A 21422-nucleotide genomic window follows, 5' to 3' on the forward strand; every position below is an offset into this window, starting at 1 on the left:
CTTCAAGTTTCATCCTTTTGCTTTTTGGGCATTACTTTTCAGTATTTGCAAAAAGTGGCATGCAGACGTTTGTGTTTTATGTAGTGAAGCCTTCAAAAATCAAGTATAATGTGCATCATGAAACATCTAGATCGTTAGAGCTTCTAGGGGTTTGGCAGCCATCATACCCTAGATGGTACAAGTAGATTCTGTACTGGCAGCTTCTGCCCTGAGCCCCACCTGTTCTAAAATAGAGTCTGTTCTGTGGTGTGCATAAAAAGTTGCTGTAACTTGTGTGAAGGGCTGGGTATAGTGTGTCTCTTTCTTTCTTTCATTTTTTTAATTTTCCTCCCATTCAAACCTCAAAGAGAGGTACACAGAAGACTTCTGCCTTTTGAGGGTAGGGGTGAAGAGGTACGCTGTATACGTGCATGACAGCAGTCATCTGAACTATGAGGGTCACTGTTTCTGCCTTGACTTTTCATCCCAATCTAACACCAAAGGGATACACTGAGGGTGACTATCCTTACTGGAGAGGATAGGGATACAGGTACTATTCCCAGACAGGATTTTTGTAGGCTTCCTATTGAAATGTCAGTAGTCAAAATGCTGAGAATGATATGCTAAAAAAGACAAAAATATGCAGAACAATAAATATCGAGCATTGCTTGTCTCCTTATAACTTCTTTTTTTTTTTTACTGGGGCAAGCCCCCCCCCATACTTCTACATTCCAAGATTGCCATACTTCAGACCAAAAGGACTAGTCCAAGAAATGGAACACGGACACAGTATATTAAGTCCACATTTTCAGCTATTCATTCTCCATTTCTTAGGATTCTGCAAAATGGGTCCCAAGATTTCAAATGATTACCATTTTACCATTCCTGTATTTTACCATTCCTGTATCTTCAAAAGCATTTGTTTTCTCATTTTGTTGTGAACTGCTATTTTGCCAGCACTGAACATTACAACATATTCCTCAAAAGAAAAAAAGTAATACCTGAATGTCTTTCCTTATGATTTTTGTTCAGGCAAATTGTTGGATCAAAAGTTTGGAAAATTTTCCAAAATATACTTCAAAGTATCTATAATCCTATGGATTCTGGGGACCTAGAAAACCACTCTGCCCCCCCACACACACACACACACTTAATTCAGTTACATCCAACACAGTTTTTACAGTACATAGTTGTCAGGGTGTGTTGAATGGCTGTAGGAAAAAGTTGAAGCGTAAGTCAAAAATGTGAGAAAATTAAGAAAAAAATGTAATCTAGATTGTATGGAGAAATCAGAATGAGAGGACATATTGGTTCCTGGGAGATTGTTTAGGCAGGGAGCAGCTGAAAGCAGGTATGGTATCATTTCAAGTAAGTCTGGCCCTGGGCAGAACAAAGTATTATTTCACAGACAGGGTGGTGGAAGGATTGACTAGAATCTATTTTCTGAAGAGGCTGAAGAATCAATATTGTAATGAAAGTCTTCAGTGCTCAGAACAGACATATAATAGTATGTAAGGGGGGAGGGGACAGGAAAAAAATAAAACAAAAATGTTTTTATACATTTTGAATGAGTAGGTGGCCTTTCTGATCTATGTATGTACATAGGAATAGCCACTGTGTGACAAAAAATTTGCAAATTGTGTACTGTTCATCATGACCATGGTCTAATTGCTGTCCTTCTAAGAATGGTACTGTATGTAGAAACTGTGAAAAAGTGGTTTAAGTGCCCAAATCCAAAACTAGTAAACCAAGAATAGGCACTGGAGGCCAGCAGATCCAGCACACTAATGTTTATTTACAGAAACCAAAACAATGTGAACAAACAACACATGAAGAATACATTCTTTGTTTTAACTTTCTTTCTGTCTTGCCCTCATAGAAGGAGTCACAAGCACCACACAAAGCAATGTATATCACACCTGTATTATAGTATACTGGAACTTTTACGGACGCTTTTTAGATGACATATGCCTTTTTTGGACTAGTATAGACAATACATTTTTAGAATTTCTTGATTACATTTCAAAAACTACTAATTTTTTAAAATTCACATATCAGCTTAACAATATTGAGACGAATTATTTAGATGTAAACATACAAAGGGCTGGTAATGGTTTTAAATCTAGACTACATAGAAAATAGATGTTCTCCAATTCTTATTTGCATTATACCAGTGCCCACCCTCCTTACCAGAAAAGAGGGGTGATAAAAGGCCAGTTGGTCTGCGCTAGCAGAATAACATCGATGATCAAGATTTTCAGAGAGAATGTGAATTTATTATGGAAATGTTAAGGTCAGGGGTTACACTTGGGATTTATTGACTGATGTGTTGACAGAAGTTACTGCGGCTAGAGAATCTAGGTTTGCCCCTATTTTGGGTAGAAACTACCCTTCTCCAGATAAGACAAGTCAGAATAAGAACACAGAGGGAGACGGAGGTTCATATCAATCTGCTTTAATTATTACATACAATGGTGAAACTAATTTGGTGAAGAGAGTAAAAGAAAATGAGTGGAATAAATTTGCAAGGTTATCAGATTTAAATGTTATATTTGATAAATCACTCAAATATGTATATAAAAGAGGGCGAAATATTAAAAACATTTTAGAAGGAGGTCAACATCATCACAATTGTGGAATTTGTTCCAGTAACAAAAAGGTACACACAAATGTGGTAACTGTCCCCAAGGTAGTTATATTTAGACGGGTGATGCTATACACTTCAAATGTAAAAATAAATATATAACAACAAAAGGGTATGCAAACTGTAATATTACAGGTGTGATATACATTGCTTTGTGTGGTGCTTGTGACTCCTTCTATGTGGGCAAGACAGAAAGAAAGTTAAAACAAATAATGTATGCTTCGTGTGTTGTGTGTTCGTATCGTTTTGGTTTCTGTAAATAAACATTAGTGTGGCGGATCCGCTGGTCTCCGGTGCCTATTCTTGGTTTAATGGTACTGTATGTTCCACATCTCTTCTTTGCCCCTTTTGTCTCTTTTCTTTTCATTTCCATTTAATGTTACATTTTCATTCTGTATCATAGCAATGCATACCAATACCACTCATTTCTAAATTCAGTCTTAGAACAGGGCAAAAATAGTCAGTGACAGTCATCTCAGGGAACTTGTAAGTTCTTCTTACATCCATAATTAAAAACATGATTTTAGTAGAATGCAGAAATGTGTTTGCAGTAAGAGTTCTTCAGTGCTATATGGAGTGACTTGGAGTAATCTTATATTGCAGTTTTTGTGTTGGGGCTACTTAGGGAGGGGTGGACAATGCAGCTTACACTTTAACCTGTACAGTAGTGTGCCTGCTGTTACACCTCCACCTCATGGTTAACTGGTTAAGCTGGAATTTATTTATAGTTTGCTCCTGGTTTAGAGTTTGACTAAGGATATTTGAAAGCTGTGTGTATAGTGACTTGTGGGTGTTTCATAGTGTTATTTTCAAAGACTTTAAATGAGCAAAAAAGAATGTCAAGATAGGTTAAATGTCAGGCTAGCTAGGCTTGAGACTTTTACAAAGAATGGGTGGTCATGTGTATAAATGTGCACATTGAGGTGGCTTTTTGATTTTTAACAAAAAAGTTGAAAAAATATTAATATTTTTCCATAGACAGGCCAGCTGGTAGTGGCAGCTACTAGGCCTGTTCTCCTTTTGAATAAATACTTATTACTTGCTATAATGGTTTAGTGCTCCTCTGCCATTGCTAGCTGTTAAAATAGTTTTGAAAGTAGGCAATGTTTTGTTTTCAGTGACATTTGTATTCATTCAAGGTTAGAAATTAGAAAGCTGAACTGAAGCTTGTAAATAATTATGTAAACTTTTATTTTCAGAGTTAAAGCAAAGACACTCAAGTTTTATCAAATACATATAATTTAAAATAATCACATAGATTAGTATATTCTTAAAAATAGGATGGAAGGTGAATCCATTTGAACATGTGCTATGTAGGGGGCCATGGATTCAAAACTGGTCAGAGCCCAAAGTATACTTAATCTGCTAGTGGAACATAGGCAAGAAAACATATTAACCAATGAGATTCTTTCTAGTGATGTACAGTGTAAGTACAGTGCCATACAAATAAACATTGATTCCTATGAAAGCAAATTTTAAAAAGGCTTAGAGGTAACCATTCATCATTTTTTGTGCCCAGTGAGTTCTTTCCTATTTTATTCAAAGGGAAACTGAGGGTGTTGATTGAAATGTTTCATTGCTTTATGGTTTTTAGCTTTGGATCACTAAGTGGCTTAAAGAAGGCTGTCTTAGGCATGCAGTCTGAGTAATAACATTGTTTCACTGCATATAGAGGTGTCATCAAGCATTCTAAAGAATCTAAACATTCCATAAATTCAGAATATTTATTTGGTTCAGTTAAAAGTGCATTGTGTGGCAATTGTTAGTATGGTTGACAGACCTTACTCTGTGATTCAGAGATAGAGCCTTAACTGCAGCACTCGTGATACAGATTTGGCAAGCAAGTCTGGGTGCTTAAGAGATAGCCAAAGGGATTAGAGTAAACAGCTGAGATTGGCTTTCTCATCCAGGGGGTGAGATTTGGCCTACTGTGGACTTAAAGTGGTGGACATTGTGGTACAGCAGCAAAAAAGGATGATATCAAGTCGTCAACCCTGGGAAGCAATTCACTCCATTGTAGCTCTGAATGTGTGTGTGTGTGTGTGTGTGTGTGTGTGTGTGTGTGTGTGTGTGTGTGTGTGTGTGTGTGTGTGTGTGTGTGTGTGTGTGTGTAACACACACACACACACACACACACACACACACACACACACACACACACACACACACACACACACACACACACACAGAAACTACTGGACCATCAGTGTAGGCTTTGTTTCAGTGATATAGACATTCACCTGCATGATGAGGGAGTTACTTGCACACAGAAATAAGAAGGGATAATTAATGAGCCAATAGGGATGGTGCTTTATTTTAACCTGAAATGAGGCCAAAAATACTTTTCTAAAATTCTGTATAGAATAATGTTGACTAGTCTAAGGTGTAATACTTTAGTACTAATACAAAGTAAATTCAGATTGCTAATTATTTTATTCCTATCTCTACAGAGCATGTTCTTCAGTTTGGAAATGCAGAATGGCTACCTTCGACTTAATTATGACTTTGGTTTCAGCACAGGCCCAGTCCTTCTTGAAGATAATTTAAAGAAGATTAAAATTAATGATGCAAGATATCATGAGGTATGGAGAAAATACATAGCTAAGGCTGTTTCTTGTTGTGCATCATTTTATGAAGTAACAGAGCTCAAAGCTGTTGGTTTTGCTTTATAGTTATACCTTTAAGGTTTTTATAGTAACATTGTATACTTATCTGTCTCATAAAACTTGAAACTCCAAGAAACTCTTACATGTGCTTTTAACTCTTAATTACATTACATTACATAGCAAGGTCAATGATCACACTTAAAGCTGAGTGCATACATACATACATAGAAAATGAACTGGCTGAGAAGCTCAGAACTAATTCATATACCTCAGTTCAACTGCATGGAAATAAAATAATAGCCTTCTTAAAGTATAGTCACTGCACCATCACACATTGTTAATTAGTGCTGTAGCTGTCATCACTCACTAGGAATCATGAAAGGGTCCATATCTTACATGATATTACACTGAATTTGGTTGATGGTAGAAGGAGCCAATAATCCCTGTTCAGCCCTTTTATGTGCCTTAACATTTTTTAAACAAGTAACATTTTTATTGAATTATCAGTTATGACATAGGCAATCATACAGTTGTGTAAATGAAAATGAACCATATTGACATATTTTCAGTTGCAAACACTATACATCATTTATAATCTTCACAACACCGTCAGGAACTTTGTGCTCAAAGCAAAGGCCAACCACAAATTCCAAAAAGGAGCACAATAGGGGTAAAAATGGACAAAACAAGGCTCTGATACAAAATCAAGAAAAATTTATTAATACATGTTCCACAATACGAAAATACAAGCGATAAAATCAGGAAACTAAATGCATTAACTTACTCACCGCATTTTTCGTCCTTATAAAACTGGGACTTCATCAGGTTACAAATCAAGTATTGTAGAGGTGTTTAAATATTCTAAATGAGATTAATTAATCAATTAAAATGTTTTGCTTAAAGCAACAGGCTCTATTCCATTGTCAAAACATACTAACACAGTCACTTAACAAATATATATAAATTCACAGTAAAACTATTAATGCAAATTACCATATATAGCTTGTTAAAATGTATTTATGACATATGTTAAACTCTAAAGGACTCTATATAGAAAGACTAATACATGTATTCAAGGAGAATTCTATATTCATTTATGATGTTTCACTGTTGCAGTCATCACACTTGAGCTATCTGCCTGCAGGTAGCCCTCAATCGGCTCGAATACCAGAGACTTAGTATTTCTGCATTTGGATGCTGTCATTCCTGGACTGACTTCAGGTCATCAGGTATATAAAAACAGGCAGACAATGCCATTACATAAGTCTTTCTTGCTGAGGAGCCCAAAGCAGAAGCAGTTCGCAAGTGCCAGTTGGCCGCTACCTGAATTTTCGTTTTCAAATTGAATAAATTAAGTCTTCTAAACTAAGTACCCTGTTGGGGATCCTTTTTTCTTGCTCTAACCGATGTCAGAAAAAGTTAACAATTGTCTTGCCTGTGGAAAGCAAATACCTCACAGAGATTTTCGTTCTTACTGCATCACCTGTTTAGGTCCAGACCACAATGTCCCTCGTTGTCAGTTTCGTGCCTTGTTTAACGCCCGGACCATTCGTCATCTGGCTCTCTTTGTCACTAAATTCTTTTGCTCTCGATCTCTGTATTCTGAAATGGCTTCAGTAAGCCATCTGACTACCGATATTCTGAAAAAACGTAAGGATAAAGACAGAGACAGACCACATAGGTCTAAAACTGCCGACGATGCTTCTGTTAAGCTAGTCACCAGTCCACCAGTACTCAGTGAGGTGCCTTCGCAGCCCCTGATGCCTGCTTCAATGGATTCGCAGGCCTCTGCTGAGACCCATTCGGAGTCTGGTATGCCGTGAGATGCTTCTTCGACTGTGGAACCTGTGAATGTCTCTACCTTGGATTGGTCCGGAGCCGCTGTGCAGGCACTAGCTTCTGAGGCAGTTTTTTGCTCTACCGGTGTTCATATCAAACCTTCAACTTCTTTTCTAACCAAAACTGCCGAGTTTCTTAGGCCCAGAGTACGCACTACCCCTAGAAAACCAATGACCAAAGGGCATGCTCATGCTCCCATACCACAAAAACAAATCCTTAGAATGGCTGAAGACCTTATTACGCTGATATGGGGAAGGCAGCCTTCCCCTGCAAAGAGACAAAGAATCCAGTCCCCTTCAGCTTCTACAGACCAGGAGTCCAGTGACTCTGAGATTTCTGATTATGAAGACATGCCCTTATCTGCCTTTGAGGATTCAGATGCAGAGGAATCCATTCCCTCTGCCTCCCCTCCAGAGGATTTTTCTTTTGATGAAGCCTTGCATTCTTTAAGAGAGCATTTCCATTGGGAAAGCCAAGATTATCCTCAGTCCAAAAAGAGACTCAGAGAATTTTTAAGGTTGCCTCAGCACAGGCCTTTAGCTATACCCCCTGTCCTGGATGTTGTGGATGATGTTTTTATGGAATCCAGTCTTACTCCTGACACTTTACCTCCAGCCCCTAGGAAACCAGACAGGTACTACAGAGTACCTGATAGTCACAAGTTTCTTTTCAAGAATCCTACTGCTGACCCAGAGATCATTTCCCAGGGGCCTAAAGGTATCAAGGCTACTACAGCCAAGAATCCCACACCTTCAGGCAGGGATTCCAGTGCTTTGGACAGATGGGGTAAGAAGGTATATACCGCTGCAACTCTTGCTATTAGGGCATTGAATTGCCAGTTTCACATGCTGAAGTACCAGCAACATATTATGGAACTTATTAAACAAAAGGTGGTAACTTTTCCAGACTGTGCAGAAAATAAAGAATTGCAGGAGCTTATGCACTCTGCAAACCAAGTCAGATAGCATACTTTGCAGTTTGGCTTTGATGCCCTAGAAGCATCTTGCAGGGCAGCAGTCATTGACTGAGAAGACATGCTTGGCTGAAGGAGCAGACCTTGCCAGACCATGTCAAATCAAAATTACTAGACGCTTCTTTGAATAAGGACTGTTTGTTTGGTACCAAAGCAGAAGAGGTTCTTAAAAAGACTGTTAAATCATTTTTACAAGTACAACCCCCTATATTCAGTAGGCATTGCCCTTCAAAACACTGGTCCTTTCCAGCCCCCTCCAGGCCTTCTCAAACAAGACCCAGGGGAAACAGACCACCCAGACTACACAGGAAAGAGGGCTCTTGGTGCCCAGTACTGGACCTTTCAATTCTCAACACCTTCCTGGTGGTAGCAAAATTCAAAATGCTTACCCTGCAACAGCTTCCTCCTATGCTAGCCAAGGATGCCTGGTTAGTCACCCTAGACTTAAAAGAAGCCTATCTGCATATCCCCAGGGAGTCATGCAGGAAGTATCTAAATTTCAGGGCAGGATCTATGTATTATCAGTTCTCTGCACTTCCCTTTGGCTCATCTACTGCACCCAGGGTATTCACAAAATGTCTGACTCCAGCCATTGCATACTGCAGGCAGAGAAATATCCAAATTTACCCATACTTAGATGACTGCCTGATTCAGGCAGACAGTCAGGAATTGCTGCTGCAGCATCTGGTATTTGTAAAATAACCTTTTCATTTCCACGGGGTACACCATCAATGAAAATAAATCAAAATTAGTACCCAGTCAAAAGATTGTATTCCTGGTAGCAAGCTTGGACGCAACTTCCCAGATGCCATTCCTCACTTCAGAAGAGCAAGTCTATCTGAAAAACTACTTCATCAGGTTACAAATCAAGTATTGTAGAGGTGTTTAAATATTCTAAATGAGATTAATTAATCAATTAAAATGTTTTGCTTAAAGCAACAGGCTCTATTCCATTGTCATAACATACTAACACATTCACTTAACAAATATATATAAATTCACAGTAAAACTATTAATGCAAATTACTATATATAGCTTCTTAAAACTTATCTATGACATATGATAAACTCTAAAAGACTCTATATAGAAAAAATAATTCATAAACTAAAAACTAAAATAAAAAGTCTAAAATATATATGCCCCGTCCTACATAAACAACTTACATAAAATGGGATAATTTCTAAAACTGCATTTCAAACATGTTATATATTCTAGTGCTGTAGTTTTCTAATAAATGAATGCCAAAAAATACATATATCCTATAATCATTTATAATCTTGTTTACAGTCATTGCTAGTCAACCATTACATAGCTCATTCAGTGCCTGCCTTCCTTTAAACTTTATTCCTCCTCCAAAACATTATTCCGAATGTATTGTTCCAATAATTCCCATGTTTTCTATGTAATTTACTCTTACCCTTTAATAAAGATCACATTTCTAGTTATTTTATCCCTGTTATTATGTTAAGTACTTCTAGTACGGTTGATTTAGGCTTTGATTTCCTTTTCTGGTAATTGCTTTTTCTGCAGCCACCATAATTAGATTCAGCAAGGCCTTACTATGTCTAGGCAATTCCAATTCTATATCAAAGCTCAAAAAATCATTTCTTTAGATACATCAATTTGCTCAGCCAGTATTCCTGACAGAGTAGTCTGCAAGGAATTTTTTAAATCTGCCAACTCATTACACCCCAAAATATGTTGCCAATTAACTCTTTCTTCCCCATCAAACTTCCAACATTTGCAGTCTACTTGAGGAAAAATTATTTGGAGGCTGCTTAGGGTATAAAAATACCAGTGCAAACACTTCCAAGCAAAGATCTTAAATCTTCTACACTTTGTTGCATATTTGGGAGCCATACATATATCCTGTCATTGTTTCTTTGGGAATTGCTTATTCATTCATTTCTAACCTCCCCTTACTGATTCCTATAGTTGTCATGCAATGTATTATATGTCTACTAATTATCATTGTTTTAACACCAGCTTCTCTTCCAGATTCTACTAAAAACTTTACCAGTGCTGGCCTTTTACTCTTACTTAGGATACCCCTATTCCTTCTTCTTTGCCTATACTCTGATATCAATCTTGGATAGGAAATACAAGCTCTAGCTTACAGTCCAAATGAATTCTTGGGCTCTTCCAATTCTATTACCTTTCCCTGTCTAATTATTTGCTCATATTACGGTGGTTCCTTTGCCATTTTTCTCCAGTAAATTACAGCCCTCTCCTGCCTATTATATGTACGCATAATTGCAGTCATGCCTATCTGCAGAATTTCCTCTCTCCTTTCCTTTGTTGACTTAGTCCTTAGAATACATTCTGCTACTTTATGAATATAATATTCTGCATGGTTATTGTTATTCCCCTTAAAGATCTGCCTCCAAAATCCCAGGCTCTCCTTATTATCCCAAGCTCCTCTCTGTTTTATCAATATCCCTTTCCACTTTGAATTATAACTTTCTGCTTGCACTATGAATAGGAGTCTTAACTGTATAGCTCTAAAATACCCATTCAAATCAGATAATCCTAAAATATGTTGTTCTTTTGGAAATGATCAATGTATCCCATTTGACTCTTACCCTCTTCCCCTCCCAGATAAAATCCTTCAATTCTTTATTAATTGCTATCCATAACTTCTCTGGTTGATAAAAACATGCTTGACTTGTGATTAAAACTAAAGGGACTAAAAGCATTTTCAGTTCTTGGTCTCCATATCTATAAAACAGAGCTTCCAATTTCTCAGTTTTTGTATTATCTTTTGTTTTCTCTATTGCCACATATCCTTAACTGCCATAACAGAATCTTTTTAATCTATACTCCTAAATACTTCATTTTGTCATAGCCTCATAAATATGGGTATTGCTGAATCAATTTATGTGTGGGTACACAGTTTACAGCTATTGCCATTGTTTTATCTTCATTAATTTTGTATCCCAAAAATGCTCAAAACTGTCTCAGAATGTTCCACAACAGTGAAATATCATTTTCTAGTATTATCAGGTACAAAATAATATCATCTGCAAATAAAGCCAACTTTTCTTGATTACTGTACCAATTATATCATTGAATTTCACAGTGGCACAGCAGATAGCATTGTCACATCACAGCAAAAAGTTCCCTGATTCGATTCTCAGCTGGGGTGTTTTCTGTGCAAATTCTACATGGATGCTCTGGTTTCTTCACACATTCTAAAGTCATGCAGTAGGTGGATTGGACACTCTAAATTGGCCACAGGTGTTAGTGTGCATGTGGGTGTATGGTGTGGAAGAAATACCACAGCAGGGCTAGCCACCCGGTGTTATAAACCTTGATTCTAGATGATTGCCATTCTTGAAGTGACACCTCGACCCCATGTGCAAGAAATGGGAAAAAGGGGTTATGGATGGATGGGTAGATGGATGAATTAAAAATACTGTGTTTTGAAGATGCTCTGTTCTCAAAATTTGATAACAACAGGATAGTGGAAAATCTTTGATTATTCTGTGCATAAAGAATTTGTCATGCCCCTGAACCATGGCAGTATATGTATCATGAGATGTGGAGTTAAAGCCACCCAGAGGGGGGTAAATGAAGCATACCCCCAACATTAAATGCTATGAGTAAATGTCCTTTCACATTCTTCTGATGGTAGATTTGAACATCTGCAGTGAAATGTTTACTAATTTTGGAGAGACAAAAGTTTTTAATATATATATATATATATATATATATATATATATATATATATTGTACCTTACCCATTCAATAATAACTAATTTATACCAAAACACAGCTGCTTTAATTAGTTTTCAAGACAATCTCTGATAATTCTACATTGAAATAATCTGTTTGTACAACACCTTGTTACAGATATCAGTTATTTACCACAACTCTAAGAAGATGATCTTAGTTGTGGACAGAAGGTACTTAAAGAGTGTTGAAAATGAAAAGAAGCAAATCCCATTCACAGACATTTACATTGGAGGAGCTCCTTCAGATATTGTGTCCAGGTGAGTTAGTAGTACTGACAAGAAAGTATTCACATTTTCTAAAGTGGCATTTTCAGAGGGTTCTCAGGGCTTCCATAGATAAGAGCCTTTCTTTCTTTTCAGTTGAAAACATCATAACTGCTGGTTGCTAGATACTAAGGCTCTAATTTTCAGCAAGGAAATCTATATTTAAAAAATGTATGAATATGGTTGTGTGTGTGTGTGTGAGGTTGGAGGGGATGACAACATGTAAGTGAGGATTGCATGCTTCTTAAGAAACGTACAGGTAATGAGCCATTGATGCACTTTAGTATGAAGGTACAACAGTAACATAGTGATTTCAAATACTTACAGATGGCCATGTGTCTTGTCGTAGCTAAGCAGACTTTGACTTTACAGTTTCTTTCTGCAGTCTTTGACACATTGTTTGCTACTTTTGTTTATTTCCCTGTCATGTGTAACCAGTTCTAGGCCTACATCTTGTAAACTTCTGTACAGTGGATGGCTAAAGACTTAAACCTCGGCACAAGTATGAATAGGACATGCTGGAGGGATAGATTCATAACCCAGAGGCTTCCCATGCTTTGGAACAAGATCCCAGTTCATATTAGGCAGAGCCCCTCACTGACTCTCTTCAAGAGAAATCTTGATGAGTGGATGGGAGATCGTAAGTTTACCCCAGGGGTCACATCTGTGTCATTGCTAGACAGGGGCACAGTAAACTAATTCTATTATATAAGGGGACCTTCATTGTGTCACTACTAGACAGATTCACAGTATTCTAAATTTATTCTGTACATTTTTGTACCATTTCATGGGGTGGCAAAAGCCACATCACTATGGCTAGGCTTACAAATGCCCCAGGGCAGATAGCCTAGTACTAAACTATGAAACTATGAAACTATGAGATGCTGCCTGAAGCTGACTGATCAATGAGTTTGTCTCCCTACTGCTTGCAGTGATTCACCCTGAATACAGTCAGCATTTGACTAAAATGTCTGATTATCATGCTCTTCATTCTGCCCACTAGTTCTACTCAGTGAGGCATAATTTGGGTACTTGTTATAATTTGTAGAGGGCTCTCAAACATACTTGTAAATATTTAAATTCCCATACTAGTACTTGTTCCCACAGTTACTCTTGTGTCTGGCACATGCTTGCTGACATCACTGATTATTTTCTAGTATTCAAGGGAGAAAACACCAAGAAGTATCCATATCAGTTTGAAATAAAATAAAATAATGCAAAGTACAGTGAGAATGACTTCTAAGATAAAGCTGTTCATACAACAAATACATGAAAGTCGAACATCCATGTGTCAAAAAAACAAACAGGTATTCATTATGTTCACCATGCTTGCATCCTGATTTTGGTGCAACAAACAACTCAGAGGTGAGTAGTAAAACCTAGGATGTTATGTGATCCGATCTCGCCTACATTCTGAAAGATGGGTTCGGAGCCGATACCTCGGCTCTGACTCGGCACGCTTATGCTATAGAGCGAGGCCTCTTATTGGCTGAGCTTTCTTTATCCCAGGATGCACCACCACTAATCCCCCAGATCTCGTTTGCCGCTTACAGAGCTTGGACGTGATCTCAACATTGGCTGGGCTAAGTACTATATTAATAGTATCTTTTCCTGTCAGAAATTTTCTTTTTTTCAACCCAAAAGCTGTTTTAACAGCTATTATTTGTGTATGAGTGTGTTTCTTGGTGATTTATTGATTTTTACTTGAAATTTCCTGTCAGAGAAGATTCCTTTCAGTCAGAGGGGCCTTCACTGTTCTAACTGCTTTATTGGTTGTGTGTGGGTCAAGTACCCATTTGAGTTAGAGGGTCTTGACCCTCCTTGCTTTCTTTCTTTCTTTTTTTCTTACTGAAGGGAAAAGTTTCTCTTTCAGTATTTATATATTGGTTGGCATATTTGTTGTACCTGTATCCTAAGCTGTTTAAAATTTACTGTTGTTCCTTTTTTTTTTACAACTATGTCTAAGGAACATAAGCCATCTGGTTTTAAGAAGTGCACGAGGTGTGGATTTAAAATGTCCATTACGGACGACCACTCCTCGTGCGTCTATTGTCTTGGCGCCATACATCTCTAAGAATCCTGCAGTGTGTACCATGCGTTTTCCTCTCGAGTCCTCCAGGAGAGGAAAAACAAATTAATCCTTAGAGGATTAATCAAGCCTTCTTTCGAGGAGGCTTTATCTTCCTCTCCTTCTTCTAAGAAGAGAAGCGGCTCCGACCAGTCAGTCGGAGCCGACGGCTAAGAAAGGCAAGCAGACTTCTCCATCGGCTCCACGGACTTCAGAGCCGAGGTCGGAATGGTCTGCCTCGATGCCTCCTACCTCGACCCCTCTGGTTTCGGAGCCGAGGTCTGGAGCATCGAGAGGCGGGTCATCCTTATCGGCTCCACTGATATTGGAGCCGATAAGGGTCATCGGCTCAGACACTTCCCCCTTGGAGCCGAAGTCTTTATCGGAGCCGAGAGAAATTTCGGTGAAGGCTTCCTCGGAGCCGATAATAGTGGAATCCTTTCGGAGCCGATCCCCAGGCCCTTCGGAGCCGATGGAGAAATCGGTTCGGGCCCAGTCGGTATCCTCGAGATCTTCCAGGATGTCTGATTCGGACATCGACAGGGTACTCCTTCGACTCTTCCAGTCTCCGGTGTTCCAAAAGATGGTTTCGGCTCCAGCCCATTTGGCTTCAGAGCCGATGGTCCACTCCCTTACAGTTCTTCCTCCTCCACCAGCTTCGGCACCGTTGGAGTGGGTGTTGGTGGAACCAGTGGAGGTGTTAGGGTCAGACCCGACCCTTGCTCCGACTCCGGCTCCTGGGTCGGAGTTCAGTGCACGGACTTCTTCCTTCGGCCCTAGGGGAGAGGCTTCGGGATTGATGCCTTCGGTCCCAAGTCTTCCTCTTGGTGCGTCGGCGGTGGGAGTACAGTCTACTGTCGTGGCCACGGAGGGGGGACCTTCCCAGGATTCTGGTGGTCCCGCCTTCAGGGCTATAAGGAGTGCTCTAGCCAAATCTTCTTTGGCCACCTCCACAGTTTCCCTGGCTCCTTCCCTACTCTTGGAGACTGGGTCATTGGCAGTTCCCCTGTCAGCAGACAGCGGAGCCCCTGGGCCTCAGGTTACCCCCGCTGGGGTTTCTCCCCCTCTTGGAGGTCCTTCTGAAGCCTCTTCAGATGAACCTCCCAGGAAGAAAATGTGCAAGAGGAAGCACGTTGACTCCCCTGATGAGCCTTTGACATCTGACACCGATCTCGATGATGCAGAGGGGTCCCCCAAGTCGTCCTCGGATGATGTCTCCTTTGCAGACATCCTTGAAGCCCTAAAACAACGAGGCAGCTGGCAGTCCAAACCTCCCTCTGCTGATGAGTCGGTGTTCCTGAAGGCCTTCGGGGCTCAGCCCTCCGCCTCCTGGGTGTCTCTGCCCTTCAACGAGCTCTTGGATTTGATCTGTCGAAGGGCGTGGGAACACCCGGACTCTGTGGAACCGGTGCCAGCTCGTCCAAACAAATTTCTTTCAGCACCCACAGATAGAGAGTTCCTCACGAAAGGTGTGGCTGTGGATGCTATGGTGGTGGCATCTGCTACACAGCAGGATGTAGCAGAGGCTTCTACGTCCATCCATCCTCCTAATAAGGAGTCTAGGAGCATGGATCGGTACGGCAAGTGCACCCTTAGTTCAGCGGCCTTTACTTTGAGGTCTCTGAACTACCTAATGCACTTTACGAGATTCCAGAGGGATCTGATTAAGGAGCTATCTGATACCTTCTTAGGTAACCTGCCTGAGGAGCTGGCCCAGACGGTTGGATCTCAGCTGGCTACGATGTCATCCATCTCGAACTCGTCCATGAGGCTCATCTCGTATGCGGCCGAGGGGCGAGTAGAGCGGCAAGTACAGGCATTGCGCTACGGAGGCAAGCCTGGCTTCGCCTGTGTCATTTTGCGGAGGCCTTCAAGTCTTCATTCGCCGACGCCCCATTTGATGGGTCCTCCCTGTTTGGGCCCAAGGTGAAAGACACACTTACCCGCTGTGAACAGGAGGGTAAGACTCTGACTGCCGTAGGGGCATGATTTTCCACTCCCTTTCGGCCTTATTCCAAGGCTAAAAGAGGAGGGAAGATGTGGTTCCGGAGATCGCAGAAGTCTTACTCCTCTCAGCAGGAAGGTTCCCCCTCCAGAGGCAGAGGAGGGGGAAATTCATCAGGAAGATGCCGTCCCAGAGGTGGCAGAGGCCCCCGCAACACTGGAGACTGCGAGTCCTTTCGTGGCTCCTCAACTTTTCATAGTCCCTGAGGGATTGCCCGGCTGCTGCTCGAGCCAGTCGGGGTCGTTCAAGCACCTAAAGGCCTGGGAAAGGATCACTCAGGACCGATGGGTGCTTCAATTATCGCCGGAGGTTACACCATCCCATTCTGTTGTCCCCCTCAGTCCAAAAGAATCCCGGACCCGCCACCCAGTCAACGGGATACCGCAGCCATAGAAATTTCAAAACTGCTGCAAAAGGAGCCATCCAACCGGTCCCGCAGACCAGATCGGATTAGGGACTTACTCAAGATTCTTTTAGTGCCAAAAGACCGGGGACTTGAGGCCCATTTTGGACCTAAGCAACTTGAACCGTTCAGTCAAGAAGTCCAAGTTCGAATGGTCACTTTACAAACCATTCTCCGTTGTTGGAGAAAGGTGTTTGGATGTGCTCCATAGACCTCAAGGACGCGTATTACCATATCAAAATACATCAAACGTCCAGGAGACACTTGCGCTTCAGCCTAGGAAGCAGTCATTTTCAGTTTCGTGCCCTGCCCTTTGGTCTCACCACAGCCCCCAGGGTGTTCACCAAATGCTTGGCAGTAGTGACTGCTCACTTGAGGAGTCTAGGATTCCAGGTGTTTCCGCCTAGACGACTGGCTTCTAACTGCCACCTCAAAGCATCTACTTCTACAGAGCCTGCAGGCCACAACATCACTGGGCAATTCCCTAGGAATCACCTTCAATTGGCCAAAGTCTGTGTTACGGCCATCTCAAAGGATAAAATTCATAGGGGCAGAGATAGATTCAAATCAGATGCGGTCTATCTACCTGCAGACAGAATTCAGATCATACAAAGTCAGGTTCGAGCCCTACTCCCCAAGTCCAAAGCCCCAGCCAGAATGGTCTTGCAACTATTGGGATCGATGTCTGCCACAGTTCTGCTAGTTCCCTTGGCAAGGTTACACATGAGAATCCTCCAGTGGCTTCTCTCAACTCAATGGTCCTTTCAGGAACTCCCTCTCAATCATCTAATATGGATCACAGAATCTTGCAGAAGAGACCTTCGCTGGTGGCTAGTGTCTTCCAATTTGGATCAGGGACGACCCTTTGCTCTTCCTCCTCCGGCAGCCACGTTGACCACGGACGCCTCCCAGATGAGGTGGGGGGGGCATTCCCTGGGCAGGTCAGTCCAGGGCAAATGGCATCCGGAAGAGACCTCTCTCCACATCAACATCCTAGAGATGAGAGCAGTACTCCTGTCCCTTCAAGTCCTTCACTGTTACCTCCCTCAGGGCATAATTGCTGTTCACACGGACAACATGTCAGTTGTCTGGTACCTGAACAAGCAGGGAGGGACCAGATCCTATCCTCTTTGCAGAGAAGCGATGAGGGTCTGGGAATGTGCATTCTCAACCAATCGCTTCCTAGTGGCAACTCACATACCGGGCAAATCCAATGTCGTAGCCGACAGGTTGAGCAGGACCATTCTCTCTCCTCACGAGTGGTCTCTGAACATAACTATTACAAGACAGATTTTCAGGGAATGGGGAGTTCCTTGTTGCGACCTCTTCACGACTCCTCTGAATGCGAAGTGCAAGGATTTTTTCTCCCTATCCCCGGCTCCGGGGAAGAGCCCTATGGACGCGTTAGTCCATCCTTGGCCCACCGGCCTGCTTTATGCCTTCCCTCCAGTTCCGCTACTACCCAAGGTAATTCAGAAGGCTTCTCTCTTAGGGAGCAAGATGATCTTAATTGCTCTGTACTGGCCTCGTCAAGTCTGGTTTCCCTATCTTCGAAAACATGCTCTGGAAGGTCCATGGTTCCTGGACCAGATCCCAGACCTACTGACTCATCAGTCGGGACTACTACACCAGTCCCTACACACATTAAGATTGACGGCCTGGCTCCTCCTCTTCCAACCATAGTCAGGAGACATGCACTGGATCCAGAGGTAGTGCGCATATTGTCTTCAGCCCACAAGTCGACTACGAAGAAATTTATTCTAGCAAATGGAAAAGATTTGCTATATGGGCTCAACTCCGGGGCCTGGACCCCATTTCAACTCCCGTAGCAGAAGTACTCAAGTTCCTAACCTCTCTTTTCAACCAAGGCTCTTCTGTTTCTACCATCAAAGTACAATTGGCAGCAATTTCTAACTTTCATGTATCCATAGACCCACCTTTAATGAGCAACAGGTTGTGTAAGACCTTCTTGAAAGGTGCTGCTCTATTAAGACCTCCAGTTTCTCATCCTGCACCTCCATGGGATCTGGATATAGTATTACGTGCCTTGACTTCTTCCCCCATTGAACCGGCAGCTACCTGTGATTTGAAGTTTCTATCATGGAAGACAGCTTTCCTAGTGGCAATTACTTCAGCCAGAAGGGTTTCAGAACTTCAAGCTTTGTCAGTAAAACCTCCGTACTTGGTTTTTCATCCAGACAGAGTTTCCCTCAGACCGAATCCTTCTTTTGTTCCTAAAGTCTGCTCTACTTTATGCTTACAACAGTCATTAGAGCTCCCAGTGTTTTTCCCAAAATACTCCAATGAAGCGGAATTTATTTTCCACACACTAGATGTCCATAGGCAGTTACGTTTTTATTTGGATAGGAAACAGTCAAGGAATACAGATCAGTTGTTTGTGTCCTTTGCAGAAAACAAATTGGGCAACGCAGTCACAAAGGTCACTATTGCCAAATGGATCAGGGACTGTATTACTCAAGCTTATATTTTTTCTAACGAGGAGCTTTCCACCTCTGTCAAAGCTCATTCTACAAGGGCTATGGCTACTTCGGTAGCATTTCATTCTAAGCTTGCTATTGGTGACATTTGTGCTGCGGCTACATGGTCTTCCCTGCATACTTTCATTTCTCACTACAAATTAGATGTGGCATCTAGAGGACGAGCTTCATTTGGTTCCACAGTGCTCAGGAGTGTTTTCCAATGAGCCACCCGGGATTTAGGTGCTAGGGACGCTGTCCCATCTTTCAGAATGTAGGCGAGATCGGATCACATAACATCTTTTAGTTATGTACTCACCATAACTTCAGATGTTTGGGATCCATCTCACCTACATTCCTAATAACCCACCCTCCTTCCCCCTTCCTTGGAGATCAGAGGATATCAGAAGGTCCGAATCCTGTTGTTTCATCTTGAAACATCTAACAATGTTGTATAAACAAGCTGTGCATGTGTGCATGAATGCGGACAAACAAGATCTGGGGGATTAGTGGTGGTGCATCCTGGGATAAAGAAAGCTCAGCCAATAAGAGGCCTCGCTCTATAGCATAAGCGTGCCGAGTCGGAGCCAAGGTATCGGCTCCGAACCCATCTTTCAGAATGTAGGCGAGATGGATCCCAAACATCTGAAGTTATGGTGAGTACGTAACTAAAAGTTATCATTACCCAGAATCCCTGTATCCTAGTGCCCACAGTAACTATTTTGTAACAACACCATGTCAGTCTGAGATCAAACATAATCCACTCTAAACCCCTTCACCAGTTTCTTCTCAGTAGCTTTGACCCATCCCGTGCTTAAAAGATGGATCCCTATGGTCTAGAATGCAATATTTCACATTTTTGAGAGGCTATTTACCTGTTTATGTGTCCTGTCCTTGCCATAGTTCAGAATGGTGGTGAACATTTATCACTTTATTCTTCTAAATGAGTCAGTAAACAAGCATTTCCATATTACTATCCTTTGGTTCCTAATTTATTTTATCACATTAAATCAAAGTACTAAGCTATTTAGCTCTGCCAGACCCTCCTAATATCTGCTTAAAGTAATTCACTGGAGAAATAATTTGAATTCTTCTGGCATAACCTCATCCCATAAACTGGCAGTTTCTGTGCTGAATGTAGAACAGTCCATTGTCTTTTGTAAGATTACGTCTTTATGAGTCTGCCATCCACTGTAAAAGGTACTAACCAATTGATAATTATACACTTCTCTATGCAACTGCTCCTGTGTGGGTGAGCTATGATTGCTTCCATATTCATTCAGAAGTGGTTTGTATACATACAGTCATCCTGTTTAATAGGATCAGAAATAGGACAAACATAACTTTATAATATTCCTTTTGGTAACTAGGAGTGTCTTATCTTTATCTACAATAACTTTCCCCAAGCTGAAATTACTCAGCACATTTCCCCAGATACCCATACTAATACTTTTAATTTATGGTCAGTGTTCTTACCTGACCCTTTCTGTGATGGTTAAGAAGCAGTACCTATGCAGGAAATTCCCTTTCTCTCCACCCTGCTCCATCTAATCCCAGTGTCACCCAGTTAAATTTCCTTATATGTCTATTTGCTTTACTTTTTACTTAATGTACCAAAAAATGGGGTTATTTTCTTAAGATTTCAAGACTTCCTATTTTCCTTCACCATCTTGCTTTATCCTAAGGGCAGCAGCATTTTTTTCCATCTATAATTTGGCATGATTTTACCTTAATTGTGCTCTAATGTATTTAACAAATCAGTGAATATGCTGTACACTAGCCAAGTTGCTTGTGAGGCTTTGTCTGAAATATTCCTTTATTTCTGTAACATCAAATGTCCAAAATATTCCTTCACTTCAGTGACATCAAATCCTTAATAAGAAAGGCCAGGACAGTTGCCTTTGTTTGCTCTGCCTTTTACTTCTGTTCATGATAAATATGTCACTCTAAGCCCACTCTGGTGGCATGGAGGTATAAAGCTCTGGCTTTGGCCCAGAAGACCCAAGCTCAATCAGCAGCTAGGTTACTTGCTGACATCAGCAAAGGAGATGGACAGGATGAAGTAGGACACAACTACAACCCCTACGATAAGGGGTGGCACTGCAGGAGGCAGCCTGGGTGGATGATATCATAGCTCAACACCTGGTGGTAGTTCTCATTAGTAAGTGCACAAGTGTCCACCCATAAGAACAGGGCAGTGTGAGTTCCCAATTCTCCCCACCGAGAACAGAGATAATTTATTTTATTATACTCTGACATCTGATGTGCCACCCCTTATCCTAGCAGAAAATGAGATATGAGCTCTGGGTACTAATGCACAACTGTGTGTTTGTGTAAAATTGAGTTTGAAATGCACTGTGTGGCTATTATTATATTATAATAATAATAATTATTATTATTATTATTATTATTATTATTATTATTATTATT

General features: G+C 41.0%; 1 protein-coding gene across 1 annotated transcript in view; it reads left to right on the forward strand.

The window, feature by feature from the left end:
• The window catches only part of LAMA4 (laminin subunit alpha 4), a 1355623-nt gene that overhangs the window by 1073616 nt on the left and 260585 nt on the right, over positions 1-21422 (forward strand). The window contains exons 26-27 of the mRNA XM_044061904.1: positions 5074-5205; positions 11894-12033. Coding sequence (XP_043917839.1) covers positions 5074-5205; positions 11894-12033 — 272 coding nt within the window. The remainder of the gene's footprint in view (positions 1-5073; positions 5206-11893; positions 12034-21422) is intronic.

The sequence above is a fragment of the Protopterus annectens genome, chromosome 2.part0 (assembly GCF_019279795.1).
Source record: "Protopterus annectens isolate FY-2018-M chromosome 2.part0, PAN1.0, whole genome shotgun sequence".
NCBI lineage: Eukaryota > Metazoa > Chordata > Ceratodontiformes > Protopteridae > Protopterus > Protopterus annectens.